The following is a 25,101-nucleotide window of genomic DNA, read 5'->3' as shown; positions in this document are numbered from 1 at the left end:
TGTAATAAAATATTTCACCCAACTTATTAATATAATTTAGATATTTTGTGAAAATATTGCCATTATTTTCATTTGGACCTAAATAAAAAAATGTTATTTTTTTTCTCTTCTGAATTAGATGGGGGAGGGAACCCTGGTTTACTAAAGAATTATTCATTGTAGGTTACAGCAAATCACTCCTGGATGGAGGGACATATAACAGTTCTCAGCTGGTTAATATATTCTGTTGTAATTAGAGGCTGGCCCTGAGAGTTGACTTTGATTTCTTGAGTTGGGGTTTATTTGGTAAAACCATAGTATACTGTTGTTGAAAAGGGTGAGAAGCGGTATGCAGTTTGGTGCTACTCTCTTCAACCAAGCCAATTCCTGTGGCATCCAGTTTCAAAGGTGTACTTTTGCTATGCATAACTAATACTATTACCCAAGAGGAAATTGTACTTTGTTTTTCATGTATCATCAGCAGACTTGTTTAGTAAGTCCCAGCAGTTATAAGCCTCAGAAGGCAATGTTAGCTTTGTAGTTTCATGGGTTTTCCTGCAGATTTTTATACTGATGATGGGCAAGAAGTGAAGTGGATTCCATGGTCTTTGGTTGACTTGGACCCAATGCCTGCGTCCAGACAATTGTGGCTGTGGGGTATGTGGTACCGCAGATGCATCTCTGCCTCCCTTACCCCTTGTGGGGTAACCTGCTGTGCACTAAAGGGCACGTGGCACAGATGCTCCCTGGGGCAACTAGCAGCGGCCCAAGGTGTGCCGTTGCTGGTTGTCCCTGGGGAACCAAATGTCCATGCTTGTGTGGATGCGGCCAATTAGTTCTGTGCTTAACCCATTTGAAGTGATGGTCATTAAAATTCAGTAACATGGAATCCCACAATGCCAACTTCAGTTAAATTTTTTTTCAGGGCAGAAGTATATTTCAGGGAGTGCAAAACTCGTTTTGATAACGGTTCCATTCACAAAGTAAAGAAAACTTAATATTCACTTTCACAACAACAGGGTAATACTTTAAGTTGCAATCTGATAGTGGTGCCTTAAACATTGCCAGTTGTTTAAATTAACAGTTAAACATTTGTTTAAACACGCAATGAGAAATTAAGTCTATAGTTTAAAGTTTTGATCACTTAGTGGAAGGAGATCAGTTTCTTTGTTCTCTGCAATACAATGTAAATGTTTTAAGCAGTTTAATTTTCAGCACACGTTTGCAGTGCATACAGCTTCATAACGTATTAAAGTGATTTAGCATGTTCTACCATATGCTTCTTGGTGGGAGTGATTTAATTGCTACTGCTTCTTTCAGGTGACAGAAGGAAAGCAAGACCTAGAAAGAGCATCACAACTGGCACGAAAAATGATAAAAGATATTGCCTCCTTGTCAGAATGGCTAACCACCACTGAGGCTGAGTTGGTGCAGAAGTCCACTTCTGAGAGTTTGCTTGCTGACCTGGATATAGAAATTGCTTGGGCTAAAGTGAGCAAATAGTTATATTTCCTGGATAAATTGCAATTTTTTTGTATTAACTATAGGATAACATTAGGAAGTAACTGGAGATTTGAATGACTAACTTTTGGTTCCTAAATCTTAGGTATTCAATTCTAATTGGAGTTACTGGAGTTGAACACACTGGAGTTGTTACATATCTGTAATGACTAAAACATCTTCAACCCTGAGCCACTTACACTACATACATGCCATTGAATTATCACTGATGTTAAGGATTAGCAGTTAATAGGATTTTAACTGAATAAAAAAATCATGTGCACAGTTTTCAGTCTTTAAGCATGTTTTTAAATGATCAATTGCACCATTAGCATCATAATAATCGTCCTGATTGAAAAGTTTTTATTTAAACTCTTTGATGGAAAATTTGGTTTTTAATGAAAGAGACTTTTTGTAAAATCCTGGGGGGGGGGCATTGTTGGAAAAAATAAAAGACCAAAAACTAAAAACATTTTTGGCTTTTGACCAACTTGGTTTTTTTCCCTGTTTTTTCAATAAGTTGAAATTGTTGGTGAAGTAGAAAAAATATTTCCTGACCAGTTCTGTTTGTTATATTAAAGAAATTAGAATTTGATACTGACGTGGGAATTTTTTGTGTGCAGTTTTCTGAGTTGGCAACTATTTAATACGCTATTACTAGTCTTTGGCACTTGTCCACTATTACGTCTTTTGTTGCAGACATTTCCACAGTATTGAGACAACTACAAAAAAAATTACAAAATTAAACATGTTTCATATTGTAAACTCTTCTTACCCAGTCAATCTGATTAACAATTATCCAACACTAATCCTTTCTTTTAAGTAATGCTCTTAATTATGTGGCATGCAGTTCACAAATGTAATGTTACAGTCAAATACACAGTTATATCAGAGGCAGTAATTGTGCATTCATCAGGTTTCCCAGTAACATAACAGAGATGATATGCATTAAATTTAATTACTTGCATTTACTTAGAACAATGAGGTTAATAAATAAGTATTCCCCTGATGAAAGACGTTTGAGTCACCCAAAGCTCTATTCTTGCATATGAGAGAGGAGAAAATTTGGAAGGTATTATAAAATAAAGGAGCTTTAGAAATAATTAGATGCTGTATATTAGTGAAAGTGATTAATGAATCTATATGGTGAGCACCTGGATGGCTTGATAAGGTGAAATACTTGATTCCTATGTGTAATGCTGTGATCATCCAAAGATGATTACATTTTGGATTTTCTCTCTTCACTCCTTTCGCTTCCTCCTGCTATTAATAAACTTCTTTACAGGATTGTAATACATTTAAATATGACTATGATGAAGGGAATAGAGAAACACACCTTTATATTAAACAAAGATGAAGGGAACTAATTGAAATAGTTCTTTGTTGTATATTGTGTAAAGCTGTAGAGGTGTCCCAGTGGCTGTATTGTTACAAGCTAATTAACTGATAATATAACAAAATTTGTACACAATCCTAGCACCTGGAGAAGCTACTGTAGGGGGTTTTCAGTAATGTTCAGCATTGTCCTAGCTATTTTCCATTAAAGCGCATGCTAAACCATTATGTTAACAGAAACAGAGTAAAAAAGGTAAAGCTAAGACTTATACAAAAATGATTTTTAACACTGAGGCAGTAGGCACTCTACAATACTTGGCTGTTATTTAGGGGCTAAGTAAATGACATTTACATCCAGTGTGAATGCCTTTTCTCAAGTGAAAATCAACAGGCCATTAAAAAAACAAACAAGATCTGTGCTTTTCTGAGTATAGAAAGTAATCTCTTGCCTTGTTTTGCATTGGCATTCCATAGGAATTTGTGGATGTGCTGTTAATTGTTCCTCTCATTTCAGAATGTGCTGAGGGAGCTGGAAAGGAGGAAAGCTGATCTAAATAGCATCACAGAGAGCAGTACAGTGCTCCAGACTTTGGTGGAAGGCAGTGAAACTTCCCTGGAGGAGAAGCTTTGTGTCCTGAATGCTGGCTGGAGTCGGGTTCGGACTTGGACTGATGACTGGTGCAATACTCTGTTGGTAAGTTGCATGAACAATGAAAATGTTATGTCCAGGTTTTCGTTTTGGAGTTGTTACAAGGCATCGTATCTTCTGTTTTCCTAATAACCTTCCATTCTACCTCATAGCCTTTAAGGGGATGGGGTAGATATATGCCCTCTGTTATGTAGACATAGAGCATGTTATGAGGATAAATAAAAGGAGGAAGAAGGGGGATTGTTTGAGGCAATGAATATTTTTAATCAATTGGCAGGCATTAGTATCACATACTTCCTGGGTATGTAATGCAAGTTGCCATTGCCTAGATCCTACATTAAATATGTAAGGCACACAGACAACTTGGCTCTCTAAACTGGCAGTGAAATGCATGCTCAAAGAGAATAAAAATAGTGAGGCATTTTTATTTCAATGTCTGACCTTATATTTCTGGCCTCAGTACGAAAACCCTTGTCCAGATCCTCATTCTCTCTCCAGTTTTGGCTTGTTCCAACTTCCTGTTTTGTAGTTGCCCTAAGACGCACATCACTCTCCCCTTGAACCCATCCATAGTGTACCTGCAGGACCATCTTTCTTGTGTGCGACTCTGACCCTTTTGAAACCTTGTACTGCCACTCTGTTTCACTATATTATGTTTTAATTTCTTTTCCTTACTGCAAAGTCTACCATAGCTCTGCATTTTCCTTCTTGTCCCCATTTGAAAAGAGCTGGCTAAGAGATTAGCATCAAAGTCTAAAACTACTATGTGTACCGGCTCTTTTCTGATGGCTATAAGAACCAAGGAGTGTGTGTATTTACTGGACCACAAGTTTGCTAGGCGGTGGCTGGTGACTTGAGCATGTATGACCATGGCATCCATGTGAGTGTTTTACTTTACTCTCTTTACTTTACCACTACTTATAAAATTACTAGTTACTCAGATCAGAAGAGTGCTTTGCCTGGTGTGATTCTAATGACCCACAAATACCATAGTTGACTTTGCCCAACAGGGTGAAATAAGAATGGAACAAAAATTATTTGATAACTTCAAGTAGATTGTGCTTGCTATTTCACTGCACAGTTTTCTTTTCATTGTCCTCATGCATGGCTATGATTAAAAGAATGGGTGTCCATCTCACAGTACTCTGCAAACCTTTTAATGACAGAGCCCTTTCTTACTGTGCAGTTCTACATCTAGTGAAATGCAGTCCTGCTCCTGCATGGTGCATTATAACAACAACACCAACATACAACAATGTAATTAACAAAAAGCATGCATTTGTTGACCATCTGTTAACATGTTTAGATATTTATGATCCCATGTAATTTTTTTTCTCAGTATCTTAGTATAATCACCTGGATTTAGAATTGTTCTGCCGTAAACCAACGGCGGTAGCCAAAAAAAGATTAGTTAACTATAGGAGGTTGTCAGTGCTGTTCCTTAGTCAGCCTGGAGAAATTTCTGCTGAGCAATATGAAATGCCACCTTTTCCATACCCCAATGTGGAGTTGAATGCTCTAGGTCCCTAGTGCCCCTAGTGGTGGTGTTGGTGATGTAATAATTGATCATTTGGCTGTGGTTCTCCTTTTAAATTCAGGAAAGCACTTAAGGTCCCTGTCAGAGTATGACAGGGAATGGATCACTTTACACAAGTGCTGGTTCTTCTATTCTCTCTCTTTCTCTTTTTCTATATATATAAGTATGTATATGGACCTTTGGTCTGACTAATTATAGTGGTCCTTATTCTCTTTTTTCCTGCTTAAGTCCGTCCTTGCTTAGAACATCACTTTAAGCACGAGTTTAAGTAGTTGCTGAATTGCTCTCCCAAAGAAAGCTCCTTTCTGTGTTGAGGCCAAGAGTTGCATCCTGAGCTGAATGTACATCCTAATATCATGTGTGCCTTTGCATCATATTGGTGGCTTACAGTCATCCTGTAACTAGCTGATACACACTCGTTTTTCACCAGCTCTCCCATCTGTAACTGAGCAACCCCTGTGTTCTCACAAATTCTTGCTTTTAGTCCCTAAGTTCATGACGTTGCTCATTGTACTATTAAATTCCATCCCTCTTCTATTACTGTATGAAATTATGATAAACTTCTAGTTCTGCTTTATTTTCTGCACTTGACCTTATAATCTGCTTTCCCCAGCCCTTCTTTCCTACTGATAATTCTGGGGATAGGAGCCCAGTTATTATTGTTCTTTCTCTCATTGTAAGTTTAGGGCTTCTCTGTATTATGGACTGAGTCAAGGGAGCTGATGTGGGGATTTCTGTGTTGCTAGCACACAATTTGAAATTTCTGAGATGAGTCAATCCTGACAGAATCATTACTATATTAATGGTATGGTTATTTTTCTGGAGAGTGAAAAAATGCATAACAAGCATAACCAGAGTCTGGGGACTGCATTAAATGACGACTAAATTACAAGACCACACCAAGCACTGCAAGTTCTATGTAAAAAATATTCCTTTAACTTGAGAGAGATTTACTTTGGTTTGAATTTTTTTTGCATGTACTATTGTTACAAGTAAGGTTATATAACTACAAGACAAAATAGTCTCCTCAGTTTTTATTCATCATGTTTATTTTGGTTGTCATCAATTTAGATATTTCTCCTGGGTAGTTCACTTCCTTTTCTCTTTGTGTTGGTTTTTTAGACAGCAACAGCAAGGAAGAAACTTTTTTTTAAAAGGATAATATGCTGTGGTCATAGAACAATTGTGGTCTAGCTGTGAAATCATGACATCGTGAAACAGGAATTTGGGAATTCCCCGTTTAAAGGCCCGCTGACTGACTGCATTGGTTTGGGCAAATCACCGTAGTAGTTCATGGCCATAGAAAAATGAACAATTATACTTCAGTCAACAATATGATGTTTCAGCAGTCAGTCCAATTTCTTTCTTCAATTCCTTCAAAATGGGGGAGAGAGTTGCAACTTAGGAACCCACATCAGTTGACATGCAGAGTATGCAAGTTAACTTACATTTGCATACTCTGTTTGTAGGTTCCTGCAGCGATACAAATGAGATAAATTGCTTTACATTTAACCCTGAACAAAACAAGTTGAAAGTTGAAAGAGTTTTGCTACATTTAGATTCCGAAGGTACTGATCAACTGCATATTTTCATAGCTATCCAGATGTTGGTCCCAGTCAGTGCAGTTGTTTGGCCTTGTGTACTGTGTTTCTAAATGTAACTTCCTAGTATTTCATGTTCTTTGGTCCTTCCTTTCTTGGAACATTTTAAAATGTGTTTGTTCCCTGCCCCATCTCTTTCCAGAATCATCAGAGCCAGCTGGAGATCTTTGATGAGAATGTTGCCCACATAAGTACTTGGCTCTATCAAGCTGAAGCCTTGTTGGATGAAATTCAGAAAAAGCCAGCAAGCAAAAAGGAAGAAACAGTGAAGGTAGGAGTTGTAATCTTTTAAAGCAGGGACTATAAAATTCCACATGAGATTAGGCCAGAAAAATGTGGCTGTTTTCTGTTTCCAATGTAGTACCTTTCTTGCTTTTGCTTCTCAGCGTTTAATGGCAGAATTAGATGATGTTAGTCTCCGAGTGGATAACGTGCGTGATCAAGCTATTATCCTAATGAATGGTCGTGGGGTGTCATGCCAGGAACTCGTAGAACCCAAGCTGGCTGAACTGAACCGAAATTTTGAGAAAGTGTCCCAGCACATCAAAAGTGCAAAGGTGAGCCAGGAAGAGGCAAGAGTTGTCTGTTTTGAAAATCTTTGGTATAGAGAAGCTCTTAGAACAGGTTCCTACCTTCTGACTACTGTATGCTCTGCTGTGGAGCAGCTTTCTGCCACTACTGGGGACCCCAGTGTGGAATCACACAGGTTCTCCTGGCAAAATAGTGTCATGCCTCACAAAAGAAGGATAATATTTTATGTACCAAAAACACTGGATTAAGTGCTTCATAAGGATGTTTTTTCATATACTAAAATAGTACTTTTCATTGCTTACCCAAGTAGATTTCTATAGGGTAAAATTAATTCAGTAGGTTTAAGGTTCTAACCAGTCATTTCTAGAGTTGCGCAGGGTACAAATCCTGACTTGGGTCACAAGCAAAAATGTGTGGTGTTTGACTGCATAGCAGCTCTCTAATATAAGCAAGGGGTTGGCAACTTTTCAGTAACAGCAGGGTGAATTATTAACGTAGCTTGGTCCTCCTCAGGCTAGAGGCAGCAGTTGATGGAGGCACTCAATGGTGGGTTCTCACACATGTGCTGGATCAGATAAAATGTTTCCCACAAACAGATAAAGTGTAGCAAAATTGTTGAGAGCTGGATCTGGCCCGTGGGCTGTAAGATTATATCCCTAGCATAAGCACTACTGCTTTTTTCGATTCATTTGGGCTTTTTTTCTTTTTACATGTCTTTTCTGAAAATGGATAAATACAATATATAGTTTTAAGACTGATCCTGCAAACGTTATCATTGTAGGAATTTTATTGCATAGAAGGGGTGCATTGAAATTACTCTTAATTACATTCTTAATATGAATGGCTTTGCTTTGCTCTGTAGATGCTTGTTGGTCAGGAGCGAGTTCCTGTTATGTCAGAACTCCACAAGCCTGGAGAGGCTTCTGCAGATCTGGATGAATTTGAGAATGATTTACGGAACATGTTAAAGGTTGTAGAGAAACATATGGAATCAAGTGATGAAGAGGAAAAGGTTTGTAAGCCGAGCATGAGTGAAATAGATCAACTCTTTTACGTTTGTTTAATTGTTTTTTTTTTTTTACTGGTCTTTGTGAACAGGACAGACAATTTTGCTATCTTACCCTATATGTAATATCTGAATTTCTCTAACAGCTGGAGGATCTTGGATCACTGGTAGAAGTCAAGGGAAGTGTCAGGGATGTAGTGGCATGCATATAGCACAGATGCCCCTTCCTTTCTCTGGCTTGGGTAAGCCATGCTTTCCCTGTAGCAGCTGCTGCACCCTGCCTAGAGCCATGAGTGCTCCCTAACCTGATTTGGTTTAATTTAACCACAGCTTTATGCATTCAGTTTTGACACATGAGCTTGTTATTGCCTTTTCCCTGATAGAATTAAAACTGTTTATAATGTATGCCTCCTGTTAGGATAAAAAGGTGGAAATGAGTTTCTCTAGGTATCTGGCTGACTGAATTCCTGTTGAAATTATTTCTTAATGCTACTAGGATTTCATTGTGCGACTAATGATTATTTAGGGCACCCAGAGCTTTTGATAGGTATCTCTATAATTTTAAATCTGGATGCATAAAAATTTAATATAACGTGCTTTTGTGCACTGTAGTTTTGGCCTTGTGAGCCAGATGAATGGCACAGGGCCAGTGCTGTCCCTGCCTGGCTGGAACAGGCTCGGCAACCCTGCATGGTGAAATCAGGTCCTGCACCACTGAGTGCCTGATCTGATGTGCAGAGGCCTCTGTAGATTTCCCAGTGGGGCTACTGGTGGAGTGAGCTGTGAACACCAGTATGTCACAACGTGACTTGTTCACTGGGCTGCAGGGCCTAGATCAGAACATTAGAACCTTGACTTCTTTTGGGGTCTCCCAGCTCCTTTCTTGTAAACCCTGTGTCACATGCCTTTTTACAGGCATGTTAACTGGTTAATCACATCTGAAGCAGTGACCTGGCTATATGTTCATTTAAATACTGGTGCGATAAATTGGGGAATAAGCCACAAAGTTATTATACAAAATCTATGTGATAACTTTGTGACTGGTTCCTATCATGCCTTTCATTTGAATGTGTGGCCAGCACTTCCAGCCTCTTGAGCACAGTGGATGGAGCCTTTCACCCTTGGTTCAGAGGCTGGGAGAACTGCTTAGCTGATTGGAGCAAAGGGAGCACATCAGACACTTTCACTCTTGTGATATCTTGGGCTGGGAGTCCCAACTGAGTTGATGGGCACTCCCAGCTGGGATAGAGCGTGGGAGCTTTGATCAGCTGATGGGGAGTTCCCAGCTACAGGAGTGCAGCAGGGCCCCATCAGCTGATTACAGCTTCCAGCTGCAGGAGCACAAGGGAGCCAAACTTCGTATTTGCTGGTGCACAAGTAGCTTGGGATCATGATCTTGGATTCCCCCTGCACAAGCAGTAGGGTGCGGTGGGATCTGATGTACAATCCCTAGGGACCACTGTAATTCAGGCTCCAGCAGGAGAAAAAGTGGGCTCCCTGCAGATTTGCTGGAGACAATTGCAGGCATTTTTCAGGGCTGGCTCTTCTACACCTCTGATGGAGCCCACCATGGAGCTGATTACCACTGAACAGCAGCATACAGGCTCTTCTTCAGCTGTTTTAAGAAAGTAAAGTTTGCCACTTATTAAACAACAACTTTTAAGTAAAGCTCACCACTGATAATTCTTAATGAAACCATAATAAATACAAGTTATTAAATCACTCCTGAGCCCTGCTTTGTTCTGCTGCCATGTAGCAGAGCAGGGCAATTTTCCCCTCCCCTTCTCCATATGGCAGGGCAGAGTAGGGCTTAGGAAACCATGCTGGGTGCCTGCCCCCACAGCTGGCCACGGGGTACAGGGTACCCCCACCACAAGGGCTTCTCCTGTCTGGCATGAGTTTCCTCAGCCCCACTCTTCCCTGTCATGAAGAGAAGGCGAAGGGGAAGGGGAAATTCCTCTCCACTCCTGCGCAGCACCAAAGCAAAGTGGGGAAGCCCCTGTGGTGGGAGCACCCTGCACCCCATGACTGGCTGTCGGGGCAGGCACCCAGCATGACTACGCTTGCAACCGCTGGGGCAGGGGTACTTACCTGCTATACTCTGGGCAGGGCTTTTAAGTTCCCTGCCAAAGCAGGGAATCAAACAACTTGATTGGGTTAGCCTCAGCAGTGGCTCAGCCTTACTAAGCTGTCCCTGGGAACACGTGAGGTTTCCACGGTTTTTCTTCTCTGCTTCAGGTAAGTTTTTTAAACTTTTCTTCCCCACCTTCCCTCTGCCCTGCGGCTTCAGGCCATTTCCAGCCAAATCACAGGTTTCCAGGGGTTTGAGGCAAATGTTAAATTTTGGGCTTTCCCCTGAAATCCCTTGAAGCCCAAAGTACAGCGGTCCCCAGTGATCCCACAATCACACCTCCTGTCATGCCCACGTGGCATGGCAGGGAGCACGTTTGTAAGGATCATGACAGATGTTCCAAACTGCTGGTTTTGTAAGGACTTCTTGGTCAGACACAATTTACTCATCTGGTTGCTTTCTGGTAAGCTAATGTGCATTAGTTGTTAAGGATACAAATGCTTTGCTTTTTCCTTTTTATTTCTCCTCTTCATCCTTCCAAAATACTTTAGCTGCCATGGCAATTAGTTTAATATTTCATACAATAATGGTGAGGAGCCCTGTGAAGCAGTAAGTAATTTCTTGGACAAGCTTGGGGGTTAGGCAATCTGTCAAGTACTTCTGAATTTCTGGTTATAGAACTTCCTAATTAAAACCAATCAATCTCTTTACGACTGTTCTGTAACTTTTTAAACCCAAGACCAATTAAGGGGGGGATGGGGAATGTTCAAGCTCCAAGCGAGACCTATACAGCTTGGAATATTAATGTAATACACGTGGTTCAGAGTTATAGTGCCCCAACACATCAGCCACCTAGGAGAGCCATTGAACTGTAACGGATGGTCTGTTCTCCTTAGTTCTGCTGTATATCCTGACATTCACTATGAGCATAAATCTGAAGCTTTAATGCATTCTCTTTGGAGAGACATTTTAAATCATTAACCCTCCACTGTGTATGTGAAAGAACAGTGGGTCAGCAGTGATGGGCTTGTAGAGTGCAGCACCTGTTTACCAAACCTATATCAGGTTGCTATATTATAGATTTCACTAGCAGCTCCTGCCGATCTACATGATTGCTTTGGATGTACTGTGACAGTGACGGTAACATGTCTCAATAACCTGAGACAAGACATCCTAAAATAAGATGCCAGTTACTTCACTGGCTTTCTCTGTATGTGAGGGGCAGCAGTTTAAATTTAAAGGGATCAGTGTGTTTGTGTTTGATTAATGATAAACTTTAATGGTTAATGATAAGGCCCTTCCCATGAAACAAAGCTCTGAAGGGGGCTTTTCAAGTTGTTTGGACAATCCAGAGCTGAACCACTAGCAATCTTTCCCATTGTCCTGATCTTTTCTGAGTCAAAATAGAAGACTGAAGAGTCAGTGAGGGTTTCTTTTGTACAGATTCTCAACTTCTGCCTCTTCCCTCCCTGTGTATTGTCTCTGTGATTGGTGTGCTCCAACTAGAGGATGAAAAGGGGAGAATGAAACAGGAAAAATAAATTGAAAACAGAGGGAGAAAGGCTTGGTTTCTCTATGCTTGGAATTGTAATATCCCATAAAATGTTCTAAGAGCTTAGAATAGGAATCCAACGCGGTATTTTAATGTACTTCAAAACAAATGTAGTTCTCACCTTCATATCAAGGATACTGCAATGGGCAGTTTTTCTATCCAAGGACGTAGGCAGAAGGACTTGTTACTGAACAGTAATTCAAAGGTATCATGCTTTTGTGCTTTGTGCTTGTGTCCTGGTGTAGTTTGGGGAGAGACTTTTAAGGTAAAATGAGAATTAGACTTTGATCTCTTATTGATTGCCAGGGAGACTTGAGTATCTAACTTCCATTTTATGCCCTTGAAAATTTACCTAGAATCTGTTTGTGAGCCACTTTGATAAAACTGGAACATTTTCTTGGATCCATTAATAATAGGGCACTAACAGATTTGGGGGGAAAAATCAAAAAAAAAATTTGCTTTACTGGAAGAAGCAGCATGTTAGTTTGACTTGGCTTTGCAGCACCTGTATAGATCAGGTGCTTCAGTGGAGCTTTTTGGCACTTTTATTTAATAGCTGATTCAATCCTAAAAGAGCTATAAAAGATATAAGAGCTATAAAAGAGCCCTGCTGAAGCACCTGTTAAAAGAGCCATAAAAGTCCTGCTGAAGCACCTGATATATATAGACTTTTGGGCAAACTGGGTCTGGCTAACATGATGCCTCTTTTGGGCATGCACTGGGCTTAGCATGGGTGTGCACTGAGTTTAAAGTAAAGCGCCTTTTTTATTAATGTTCGTAAGCGGCCATAGTGTCTAGCTGTAATACCAGCCAGTTCTCACCAGCGTTTCTTAGTGCTGTATGAAGGAGGTCAGTAGAACTCTCTCTCTTTCACAGAAGCACAGAGAGAGGAAGTGACTTTAAGTCACATAGGTCCCCCCGTACGTGTTACATGCATCATACAATGACTGGGTTAATTGTGCACTTCATGCAGTTAATTTGCCTACGTAGCCAGTCTATCACACCATAAAAAGCTCCAGCCGGTTATAATGTTAGAGCTGGAAAATGTGATAACTTTATAACTGGTTTCTATCCCAGGTTTTAATTTGCATGTGCAGCAGGATCTAGGAGTGGCTAGGACCCCTGTCAGCTAGTGGAGCTCCTAGCCATGGGAGTGCACCCTGCACACTGGGGCTGGGATTCCTGCAGCTATGGGGACTCTCAGCCTTGACAGCACTCCATAGCTGCATGGGACGGAGAGTCCCGTAGTTGATGTGACTCTCCCTTCTGGCAGTATCCTGCAGTGCCTCACAGCTGTCAGGACAGAGGAGAGACCCATCAGCTGCAGGACTTGATCTTGGCAGCCATGGGGCATTGCCACAGCTGTGAGTCCCGTCAGTTATGGGACTTGTGGTTGCAGGAGCTTTCTAATTGCTGATGCAGTGGGAGCCTGGAATAGCAATCTTGGGCTCTCCCTGTACCTGCAATAATATGTGAGAGGATCTCATATTGGATCCCGCAGTCACACCCCTTGCCATTCACATGTCTTAGGGCAGAAGATGCATTTGTGAGGGTGTCACTGGATGTGGACCAAATGGTAGTTGCATTATACTTTTTGGCATGTGCTGCATGTAGAGTAGGAGTAAAGAGTGTGTGCATTTCTGGCATCACTCTAACCCTGGTTAGGAGTAAGATAGACATGCCCAGAGGCTTTAATAAGAGAAAGCAGTTAATTCCATGCTGAAGTGCTTTGCTGAATAGTGCTTTTGTGAGTTGAGGGCCTTTGGTAATAAGGTGACGAGGTCAGCAGTGAACAGAAAAGATCATATAGGAATTTATGGATTACAGTAGTCAACAGAGCAGAATTTTTGTGTGGTGTGTAGTTGCTCACAACCAGTTACTTTATATGAAATCATCCTCTAGTTTTTCCAGATGTAGCCAGTTTGGTGGAATCACTTGGATTCAGAGAAAAGATGAACATTTTGGATTAACAGTCTAAAACTGCTTTGTGCCTTTCTGCGCTCAGACTTCTGGTATTGAATACCAAGTCAAACTTCCTTTTTTAGTTTTGCAGCTTGTTTTCTCATCTGCTTAGTTTAAGTGATCGTGTACTAGGAAGGAGGTCCCTTAAGGCCTTGTTTTTTAGATGGGGAACATCACCATTTCTGATGTGAAAGCTGGTATTCCCGAAGAGATCACTTGAGAATGTGCTCAGTTGCCCGACAGCTCCTCTGGACCCAATAGACTTGATTGGATCCTTATTCTAAAAAGACCAATGTGGTAAATTACTTGAAAAAGTGGTTTTTTGTTTTTTTTTTCATCTGGAGGGGCAGAAATGTTGATTCCCTGTGTGCTTGGGACCTCAGGAAGGATGTTGGATGCAAAGGAGAATGGGTATGGGTAGATCCATACCTAGTCCTGATACAAGAGAAGGGAGATTATCTAACACCTCCATGTTTTAGAGTCAAATCACTCCATAATGTTTCTGAATTTAGCAGCATCCCATTTAAAAACTAATTAGTTTCTTATAGTGCTTTACCTCCCTGCATCCCACAGCACTCTTAAAGGGATCTCATATAGCACCCCAGGGTGCCACAGGGCTTGCAGTTGTGAATCACTGTTTGAGACAATAAAATTAATGGCCAGATTTTCAAAAGAGTTCGGGACGGACTGACCCTTGGAAAATTGGCCCTAAATTCTTGACAAAAACTCCAAGGGCTATGAGCCCCCATGGTTTTTCTTGCTCCTTAATTTGTATTAAAAAATAATGTTTCAACCATGTGTCTATGATCGACAACACATATGTTGTCTGAAGCAGAGTGTCTGGAGGGAATCCTCATTACTTGGAGAGGCTATCTGAAGGAGTGAAACACATACTAAAGAGAAGATAAAGGTGGGGGCTAGCTTTGGGGTGGGAGTGGGGTATATTTATGTTGTAAAGGGAGGTACCTGAACAGCTGTCAGGTTGGCAGTTAAGGAGAAAAGGTGGCTGTTTAGTACTGAAGAAGAGGGAGCAGATGCTTGGTGGCAGGTAGGTAGCAGGTTGCTATTGTCGGGGCAAAGATGCAATGGTGCTTTGGCATGGACAGTGCCAAGGGAGGGGAGGAGAAAGCAGTTTGGTGCCATGAGGCTGTGGGGGGCCTCTAGGACAGATCATCTTAGAAGGTCATGGGCAGGTTAGTAGGAACCAGCCAGGTGTGGCAGGAAAGACAGAAGTAGTCCTGTATGCACCCCTGGCAAGTGTGGCAAGGAGTGGTGCAGGTGCTCAGTGTGGGCAGGGGTGCTCAGTAGGGCTTGGGATGGGTCTTTATATAACTGGGGGTGGGTCATTAGATCCCTGAAACAGGTAGCTGTCCCTGCAAGAAACTGAAAGGGGTGACTGGCTGATGGGATGCAAAGGCTAGTGCCAGGGCAGGGTAGTGTGGGTAGGACCTTGCCACTCCTCATTTTGATCATCTGCCCTTCCTCATCCCAGTTTTGTGCCTGAGGAGGTGAGTGTGGCCCTTTGCACTGAAGCTGCTCCTCCAGGGAGTTGCATGATGGTGACCAGAACCACCTGCTCTTTTGGTTTCTTCCACCAGCTCTAGAAACATGGGAGGAGTAGGGGACTGAACCAGTTTAAAAAGCATAGCTCCACACCTGCCTCCCCAACCCATGGCAGAGTGCAGCAGCAGGAGTGAGTACCCCCAGAGGAGGAGCCACAGGTGCCACTTGTCTGTGGGACGGTGCTGGGCACTGGGTGCCTAACTGGATGGAGGAGCAAGCTGTTAACTTGGGGGTGGGGAAAATGGGAGATGGAAACTCCATTTCCTAGCAGCCCCTGCCCACATTGCTTCAGTCAGTTTCCATGGAGACCCTAGGAGCAAGCACAGGGCTGGGGTTTCCACGGAGACTTGCCCCAGCAGCACTGGCTGGGTGTGCAGCTGGGCAGGGCTGGGGCTTGAATCTTGCAGTGGTAATAGCATGGTTCAGAACTGGGGCAGAGCTGCGATCTGCCATCTGCATGCCTCTGCCCAGGGCATGCGGGCAGTGGATCACGGCTCTGCTCCAGTTCCAGACCATGCTTTCACCACTGCAAGATCCTGGCCCTGGAGCAGCTCCCTGCCCTGCTGCATGCCCTGCCAGTGCTGCTGGGGCTGGTCTCCATGGAAATCCTGACCCCACACTGTCACAGCTCCGCTGCTCCTAGGGTCTCAGTGGAAACCAGCTGCAGTGATGTGGGCAGGGGCTGCTGTGAAATGGGGTCTCCTGTGGGCCTGATCTGGCCTGCTGGCTGGACTTGCCCACCTCTGAGTTAACTCCTTGTACAAGGGCCAGGCACTGTGACACCCTTAAAAACATTTCAGGCTCCTGGCTGAGAATCGCTGACCTAACAAGTAAGGGAATGCTGGCTTGAAACAAACAGGTTATAAGGGAACAGCGAAGCCTAGAAGGCTCTTAGTAGCATTACACATTGCATTATAGACTTGGAAATTATCTGTTGTTAGTTAAATGGAAAGGGAAGAAATCTTTATTGTTTTTGATCTGTACAGGTGTATTGTTTTGGTATTGTTTTGGGGATTGATCCTTTCCACCCACTTAGAACCATGTTTGTTTATTCCATTTAGCAGCAGGCTTGCCTGTAATATTGATGAAATTGTCTCTCTCATTTCATACTCTTAAACTTTGTTTCAGTACAAGACACATTAGCTAGAAAAAAATGAATTGGAAGGTTATTGGGTTCCTAAAATGTTCTCTGAGATTTTCTTGTTGGATGCATGAAGACTTACTTTCTTTTAAATTTACTTTCTTTTATGGAATAAAATCCTTTTAGATTCTTTCCAAGTACCGTGTATCAGTATACATTTAAAAAGTTTTAATCTATGATTTAGATGGGAATGAGGGAAATGAACTCTTAAGCTGTAAGAGAAAATTAGTGGACTAAGATGCCTGAAATTACTTTTCCCAAGCTGTAGGAAATTATTTGACATGTGGAAATGATCGTTTTGCAGATAGCAGAGGAGTTTATGTTGGCACCCTGCTGTTCTTGCCCTCATTGTAATACAGGTAGGGTCTGCCCTGCTCATCTGCTTCTTTTCCCAGCTTCCCCATACCTCCTGTTTGCCACTTGCCACAACTTGGATGATGTTTGTTGTTGGGAGAGGGAGGGGGTGTGGTCCTTGTACTAGTAGCAGTCTTGTGAGTTGCCTGGTTGGTTTGATTGGGCTAGCCACTCTACGTGAGCCCTTTGCCCACCTTCCAGCACAACACTTCCCTTTTCAGGGTTAGCTCTTGCAGATTTCAGAGGGCTTATTGGGACTCTTTTCATTTCAAGCAGTGTTTTATTTTAAAATTTTTTATTTTAAAAAATTGCCTTGAAGTCCTTTTGTGTTTTGTTTTTAACCCTTTTGTATTTTCATTTCAGGTCAAACTAAACTTTCAACCCTAATCAGATTTATTTCTGTATGGCTCAGGAGTTAGCAGAACTCTAATGATGATATTTAACATATGCCCATAGACTATTTATTCCATAAAAAGTCTGAAAACATCCACTTTTATAAAGAGAAAATAAGTTTATTATATTTGCCTTTTCAACATTGAAATTAGAGATGGAAAAGGCACTTGACCATCTAGTCAAATCTCCCAAAGCAGTAGTTCTACCACTTGATCTTAGATGTGCTTTTTATCTTGGAGCTGTTGGGATAAGTTAGGTGACTATATAATACATGACACAGGAAGAGCAGGGAATGAAATTTTGTGTTTGAAAAAAAATCATTTTAAATGTGATTTAATTGGAGCGAGCCAAGCTGGAGGAGGTATAATTACGTCAAGCAGAAGTATCTGTTCCTTCTCAAATGTTGTTTGCATCTTAGAAACTACTCATCTCACATTTAAGGTGGAGAAAAGCTGAATGTGAAAAACAGAACTCCAGTAATGCACTAGTAACACTCTTGAGTATTCACCAAAAGAATGATGTGCTGAAAAGAGGAAATAACATTTCGGTGATTGCTGGCAGCTGGTGCAGATTAGTAATTAGGCATACTCTGCAGGAACTGCTCCAGAAACTGGAACAGCACAGAGAGGAATTCACTGCCTTTCAGAAAAAGAGCAGCAGCCTGTCCCAGTATGGTGCTGTCAGAAGCAGAGCACACCCATCTATACCAGCACCAGGAACAAGTGGAAAGCCATTTGCTGCATGTCAGCAGATGCAGTTCAGATCCCATGCATGTCCCCTTCCTCTCCTCCTACCATAGAGTGTAAATAATTGTGCATTTATAATGCAGCAGGATAGTGGAGATGAATCAAATAACTCTGTTTGGGTGAACTAGAGCCCTTGAGTATGCAGACATACTCTGGGTGCTAGAATGATTTGTAGCAGCTGTCATCCACAGCTGGGAAACCATTCAACAGCAGCTGTTGGAGCTTCGTGGCCCTAAATGACATGGGTATTCCCAGTCTTCTCCCACTCCAAATGTACTGCTCATGAAAGGTCTTTCAGAGGCCAGGGCTCTGAGGTTAGGGACAGACATTCAAAAAGCTTGATTCTGAATTGATTCAACCTTTGTAGGTTAGTCTGACCTGGCTAGGCTGAACTGGTTTCCAACCATACAGAGAATCCCTCTGGACTGAGGAAATTCAGGCACGTGCCTGCAGTGGCTCAGCCTGGAAGCTGGGGGAGGGGGTGCTAGAGCAGCCCTAGCTTCCCTTGCAGAGCTGAGCTGAGGAGTGTGTGGCCAGGTCTCAGCAGGAGGCTCTGAATAGGGAGAGGTATAAACCCCAATCCTGCTTGCAGTCTCAGGCTTTTCCCAGCTCACTGCTGGAGGGGTGGGAGTGTTGCCAGCCCCCAGCTAGTACTGAGGCAAAGGGTGTGTGCGCAGTGAATGCATCTGTTGATGAAACTGAGCTTTCATCTCCCTCTCTGCTTCTGTACATTGTCTTCAGCAAACTGATAGGTGAGCAAGTAGGGGATAGTGGGGCTGATACCCCTGTCTCACTGTTTATTGCCCCATTAAGAAAACAGAGGGACATTGCCAGCTACCTGTTGATTCTGCCTGTTCACTCAGCACAGACCCAGCATGTGGTCTGTTAGCTAATACACAGATACCTTCTCTGCAAGTGAGTGGGAGTGGGGGAGCAAACAGCTCTTAAACAGCTTTTTCAAGGAAGGACGTTAAGCTACCTGTTGAATAGCTCCAAAAAGCCTGTCTGCCTCTTGTCTCCCACAGCACAGACTGTAGCCAGCATGTGGTCTGCTAGCTAATGCTGAGGTGCCTGTGAGGGTTGGGGGGAATGCCTGCTTAGCACAGAGTGGGGAGGGGAGGGGGGGAGCAGAAGGCAGGCAGATGCCTGCAGAGACTGCTGAGCTTCAGCAAGGCAGCAGAGGGGAAGAGCCAGTCCTGCTGTGAAGCAGAAACCCCCTCCCAGCCAGAGAGCATGCCGGGATGCTGGGGGAGTCTGGTTTATTTTAAACCAGAAAGGGGCCTAGGACAGACATTGCATAAACTGGTTTGAGCCAAATCAGTTCAGTCTGATACTACATTCAACCAGGTTTATCTCAAACTGGTTTCAGCCGTTTTCAAACTGGTTTATGTGCACTGAACATCTGTTCTGCTACAGGTTTAAACCAGTTTCTGATCACTTAAACCAGTTTATGTGTAACGTCTGTCTCTAGCCTGAATGTTGCAGGTGATACGCACCCTGGTCATGACAGCCCTTCAGTTAGCCCCCTTTCCTTCCATGGCAGGATTGTGCTGGTTCCCAGGACACAGTTTGTCACAGCCTCAGAAGCTGGGGCTAGGATTAACCAGTCAAAATGAAGTCACTACAGCTGGTAAAGTAATCCAGCACCAAATGTAATAAAACCACGTACACTGACAACTATAGCTTGAATGCATGCTTTAATCATGATAGTGTTAGAATGATGTTGTAGCCATGATGGCCCAGGAATTGTGAGAGGCAAAGATATTTTGGGGTCATGGTTTTATTGGACCAACTATATAGTTGGGATAAGAAGAATGCCTTGCATTCAGAAGCTTTTCGACTTTATCCCAGCTATGCAGTTAATCCAATAAAAAAATTCACACACAAAAATCCTTGCGTCCTGCTCCCTATCATGTCATCTTTGTCATGTCATCACCACAGGCACGGTAATTGAATCTTTTTTAAAAGGCATATTCTCTACTGTGGTACTGCGAAGCTTTGGTCCTTGATTCAATTTGGTGGAGATTCAGCCCAATATGGTGGCTGAATCTTCAAATCTGAATTGAATCAGAGGAGCCTTTAATCTCTCCGAATTGATTCGGTGATTCAGATGTAGGTACAGCTTTAAAAGTTTTTTTTCTACATACATCTAGGTAGCGGGGGCTTGTGAGTGCTGCAGTGCTGGGCCAGATGCAGAGTCCCACAGAAGGACAGGGGGCTCCCCTGCATGCTCAGCAGCAAACCCAGAAGTGGACCAGAAGCATTTCCAGGTCCACCAGGGAGTGCGCTGGCGGGGCCCCCCATGCCCCCCTGGCTCGGCGACTAGCGTCTTCTGGGTCTGGGGGGGGGGCACCTGGGATCCTCCCATAGCTGATCACCCGCCTGGGGGGGGGGTTCAGGGGGCCCCCCCGGCAGACCCGGAAGTGGATTGGAAGTATTTTCAGTCCACTTCCTGGTTCAATGCCGAGTACAGGCATACCTCGGAGATATTGCGGGTTTGGTTCCAGACCACCGCAATAAAGTGAATATCGCAATAAAGCAAGTCGCATGAATTTTTTGGTTTCCCAGTGCATATAAAAGTTATGTTTATACTATACTGTAGTCTATTAAGTGTGCAATAGCATTATGTCTAAAAAACCAATGTACATACCTTAATTAAAAAATACTTTATTGCTAAAAAATGCTAACCGATGGAAAAATGGCGCCGATAGACTTACTCAATGCAGGGTTGCCACAAACCTTCAATTTGTAAAAAAACGCAATATCTGCGAAGCGCAATAAAGCGAAACGCAATAAAACGAGGTATGCCTGTATACTGGAGTGCCCCTTGCGCTGCTGTGGGATGCTTCATCCACCCTAGCACTGCAGCGATCACGAGCTGTGCTGCTACCTCGAGGTATGTAGAAAAAACTTTTAAAGCTGTGCCTGTGTCCAAATCGCTGATTCACTAAATCAGCATCGAATCCTAAAATCAACCGATCGAATCACTGTCCCTGATTCAGGCTGAATCTGAATTGAATAGGGCCCATTTCACACACCCCTAATAAAGATTAATATTGATTTTTTTTTTTTTTTCAATTGCATATATATGCTCTGGATTGCATTAGACCCTATTCTATACCCATCTATTATATATTGTGCTTTTGGGAGGGTGTGAGAAATGATTGAGGTGTAGTATATTGGTGCATTTATCATCTGAGGGCAACAGAAGGATGGCTCCAGGTTTGCTACAGTGCTGGCACTGCATCTTTAGAACCTTAGGAACATTCAGGATAGGAGGTAAACCGTTCAGTGGCTAGATGCCCTGATGTAAAGGTATTTTTGAACCTTTTACTCTTGATCATGTTAATTTGAATAACGTAGTGAAGCTGCCCAGAAACCTGAAGACACTGAATTCAAATCTTGACAAGTTCATGGAGTACAAGGACCCACTTGTATTTGCAGACATTGCCATTGATCAGATGTACAAACAGAATAACATATTTGTCAAGGGAGATGGAAAGTTAGTTTTCCTAACAACTGAAGTTCATTTGGGTACTGGAAGTTGACTTGGCCAGATGTTGCTTGAGTGACTGGGAAACTGGCACAGGCATGCCAGTACAGCTGGAGAAAGAAGATACAAAATTTCATAGTTGTGAAGAAATTGGCTTTAAAGTCGTAATTTTTCCTGTTACTGAGAAGTGGAGAAAAAGCTGATCTCTCTCTGAATATTCCTCTTGAGACCCTTTGTATATTAGAAATACTTGCTAATGACCACTTCAGTATCTTTGTGAATGCTGCCTATTGCTATTACTTACTGAAACACCTAAAAAGAGCATGCCAAAACATCCAAGCTTAAATTTAGTTCAACAAAGGGCAATTTAGAACAATTCTTATAGCTCTGTATAGAAAGAGCAGGTACGTTATGAAAACATAGATGAACTCTTCTGTTTTGTTTGGAAGGAACAATTAATATAGGTACTGAAAACAATCTGTTCAGTTTGCCTGCAAGATTTGGCAAAGGCACCATATGAAGCACAGAGGTTACTAATGTCCTTGCTGCTGCTATTCTTATTAAATTTAATTATATTCAGAGGATTGCACTTATGACTTAAAAAATATACCTAGAGTACAACTTGTTATGGGACTGCTGTTTATCATAAAAAGAACAAGTAGATTGGGCACTGAAGTGGAGTTCAGATCGGTCATTTGTTCTGGCACCATCTCTGTAAATTTTGCAGAAGCTCCTACTGAAAAAAGTAAAACTCCTGCAGTTGGTTACAGGTGTGTATTCTAAGCCAGGTGATGAAAAATGGAAATAAACTGGCAAGTAATACAGGACTAATTGATACTCACTGTACAATCATGAAACCATGAAATTTGGCAGTGGCAATGTTAATTGTCAGAGCTCTGGCTGCCCCATGGCATTTCATACTGTTACTGCTCCCTGTTTTTTGGACCTGAGGGGAGCCACACAAGTTGAATGACATCATCCCACTTGCTGGATCTGACTGGTATGTGTAGCTGGTATACAGCCATGGTCTTGGTGTCTGGCCCCAGACCAGGTACATAATGTCAGTTCATGGACTGGATCTGGTGCATGGGATAAGTCTGTGCTCCAAATCCGGCCCACAGACCTGGTTCCATGTTATGGATCTGTCCTGTGGACCAGCTGCATCCTGCTTATCCAGCCTGGGCACTGGATAGATTGAGCACCACTGGACTATGTTGATATGGAACCCCCAGGACCATCTTTCCAGCAATTTTAAAAAGATAATTAGGGGGTGCACCAATAGATTTTTGTGGCTGGTACAGATAGCTGATTTTTAAGGGGGCATATTGATTGATACTGATCCAATTTCTGATACACAGTTCTTCAACTTGAAGAGCTGCATCCAGCTAGTAAGCCTGGTGTGTTGGAAGGGGAGGGCAGGGGTGTGGTGGTGGAGGGGGGCAAGTCAAAGCTCCTGCAGTGAGGGAGGGAATGGGACGTTAACCAGCTGGGGTGGGGAGGGGTGCAGGACAGAGCTGCAAGTGTGCCCCCTGGATCTGTGCAGCACGTGGTGGGCTGCAGCTGTGGGCTGTGGCTGGTGCCGGAACAGGCATGGGATGGAAGTACAGCTTGTTGGGGAGGTGTTGGAAGGGGTGTGTGGGGTGGCTCCCACCACTTTGCGTGGCTTATTTGGTGCTTGTCTGGTGGCTCCTGCTGCTCATCTGGGAGGGCACGGGGTGTTGAGGGGCATGTGCCCCTGTATCTGCATGGGGTTGGGTGGGGCAGGCTGGCACCGGGCTCTTCCCGGCTGGGCAGATCCGGGGGCACGCCCCCCTCCTATGACCTCCTGGATGAGTGGCAGTAGCCACCAGATGAGCACTGGGCGAGCTTCATACAGCAGCGGGAGCCACCCCCCTTCTCTTGCTGGACCCCCCTGATGAGCCACGCTCCATCCTGCACCCACCCTGGCCCCAGCTGAGCAGTCCCAGGCCAAACCCCAACCCCACACCCTCACTTACCACGGGTGCCTTGCTTCCCCCCCATACCCCTCCCCACTCCCCTTTTCCTTTTACCATACCGGACTTGCCAGCTGCCCGCAGCATTCCACGCTGCTGGCTGTACTCATCACTGCCGACATGCTGCGCTTAGGCTGCGCACACACACGGATCTATATCGGACAAATTGTCAGCTGCATCGGGCCGATTTTTCAATATAGAAAATTGTCTTTATATCGCTGCTGATCTGATATCAGACTGATGTATTGGTGCACCTCTAAAGATAATCATCTTGCCATAATAGTACTATCATGCTTTCACATCTCTCTGTAGGCTTCAGTTATTCAATGAAATGGTTAATATTTGTAAAGAAGATTTTATAAATATTTTTTGGGACCTGAGAAAATGTGCTTAAAAGACTGGAGAAAACTGGCAGAATGTACTGAGATACAGACAGCTTTCCAGAAGTGTCTTTGGAAAAGCTGTGATAACCAGATGTGCAGAGGCAGGCATTTGTTTCCAGTAGGTTGTTGTAGATGTAGGCCCATCAAAGAAAAATCTACCCTCTGTGTAAAGCATACAGGGGTTGGTGGGTGAAAGAAAACAGAAAATATTAAATGTTTTATTATGAACTATTTTGAAACATAATGTCTGCTAACTTTCTGAGTTGTTGGAGATTTTGAATAAGGCTTCAGTTCATTGGTGTAAACAGGCAGTGTCCTGATGATGATCTGCAGAATTTTGTAATTTTGACATCTTTAAAAATAATTTAAAAATAATTTAGGAGAATATCTGATCTGAATAAAGTGAAGCATAACATAGGTATTTGTCCTTTTCAAGAATAGGCTTGTGTGTGAGATGTTTTTTTTCCCCCAAAACCTACTACATTTAGAAGAAAAAATAATGAAGTGACCTTTTGTGTTTCTTTAGGTGATCCCTGTCCAACAGAGGTTAACAGACTACTTCCCCTCAGGAATTAGGGCCTCACCCTTCCTTACTGATTATTTGATTGACATTAACAAAGTTTTGTTAGCCATGGCTGACATAGAGCTATTGCTGAATGCACCAGAGCTCAATACTGGTATGTACGAGGACTTCTCGACTCAGGAAGACTCACTGAAGGTACTGCAAAGTTAATATCTGTTTTGAAAAAAGCACTAACAAAATGAGATGGAAAAAAAAAGTGTCATAGTGGATTTACGTAGTGTTGTGATTTTAGTATATGCTGTGCAGTAAGTAGTGAATGCGTCCAGTGTGTTCCCACTGCAAAAGTAGCTGAGTTTGCAATAGCCAATAGGGCTTTGTAGAAGCAGAAAGTGATCTCAGGAATCCTGGTTTTCTGTGTTTAAAAAGCCCAAATTATTTGATGAAACCCCCAAATTCTCTGATTAAAACCCCCCAAATCCAAATTTTCCCACAATTAAAGTGAAATGGCACAATATATATATGTATCAGCTGAACACAATGTTTTATTGATACATTTATGTTTTTATAGCAATTTGGAAGTCTAACAGTACTTCAATCGTTATAATAAATTCTAAATACCTATATATTTTGGTGTTTTTATCATGGAAAATCAGAGCCCTCCCCGCCCCCTTTGCTCACCAGGATGTGGGTCCAGCTGCTGCTGTGTCTGTCTCCCCCTCCAGTCTCCCGCCTCCCACTGCTTTGTGGCCCTGATCAGCCCTGCCCATGCCGTTGCCCCTTACTCCCGA

General features: G+C 42.7%; 1 protein-coding gene across 3 annotated transcripts in view; it reads left to right on the top strand.

Moving 5' to 3' along the window:
• UTRN (utrophin) overlaps positions 1-25,101 on the top strand; it is a 541,506-nt gene that overhangs the window by 182,419 nt on the left and 333,986 nt on the right. For all 3 annotated transcript variants that reach the window (XM_019550130.1, XM_019550131.1, XM_019550129.1), the window contains exons 33-38: positions 1,300-1,470; positions 3,329-3,508; positions 6,744-6,872; positions 6,988-7,158; positions 7,995-8,144; positions 24,317-24,508. In XM_019550130.1, the coding sequence (XP_019405675.1) occupies positions 1,300-1,470; positions 3,329-3,508; positions 6,744-6,872; positions 6,988-7,158; positions 7,995-8,144; positions 24,317-24,508 (993 nt within the window). The remainder of the gene's footprint in view (positions 1-1,299; positions 1,471-3,328; positions 3,509-6,743; positions 6,873-6,987; positions 7,159-7,994; positions 8,145-24,316; positions 24,509-25,101) is intronic.

The sequence above is a fragment of the Crocodylus porosus genome, unplaced genomic scaffold, assembly GCF_001723895.1.
Source record: "Crocodylus porosus isolate Cpor-Errol unplaced genomic scaffold, CroPor_comp1, whole genome shotgun sequence".
NCBI lineage: Eukaryota > Metazoa > Chordata > Crocodylia > Crocodylidae > Crocodylus > Crocodylus porosus.
This window is presented reverse-complemented; position numbering and strand designations above follow the sequence as displayed.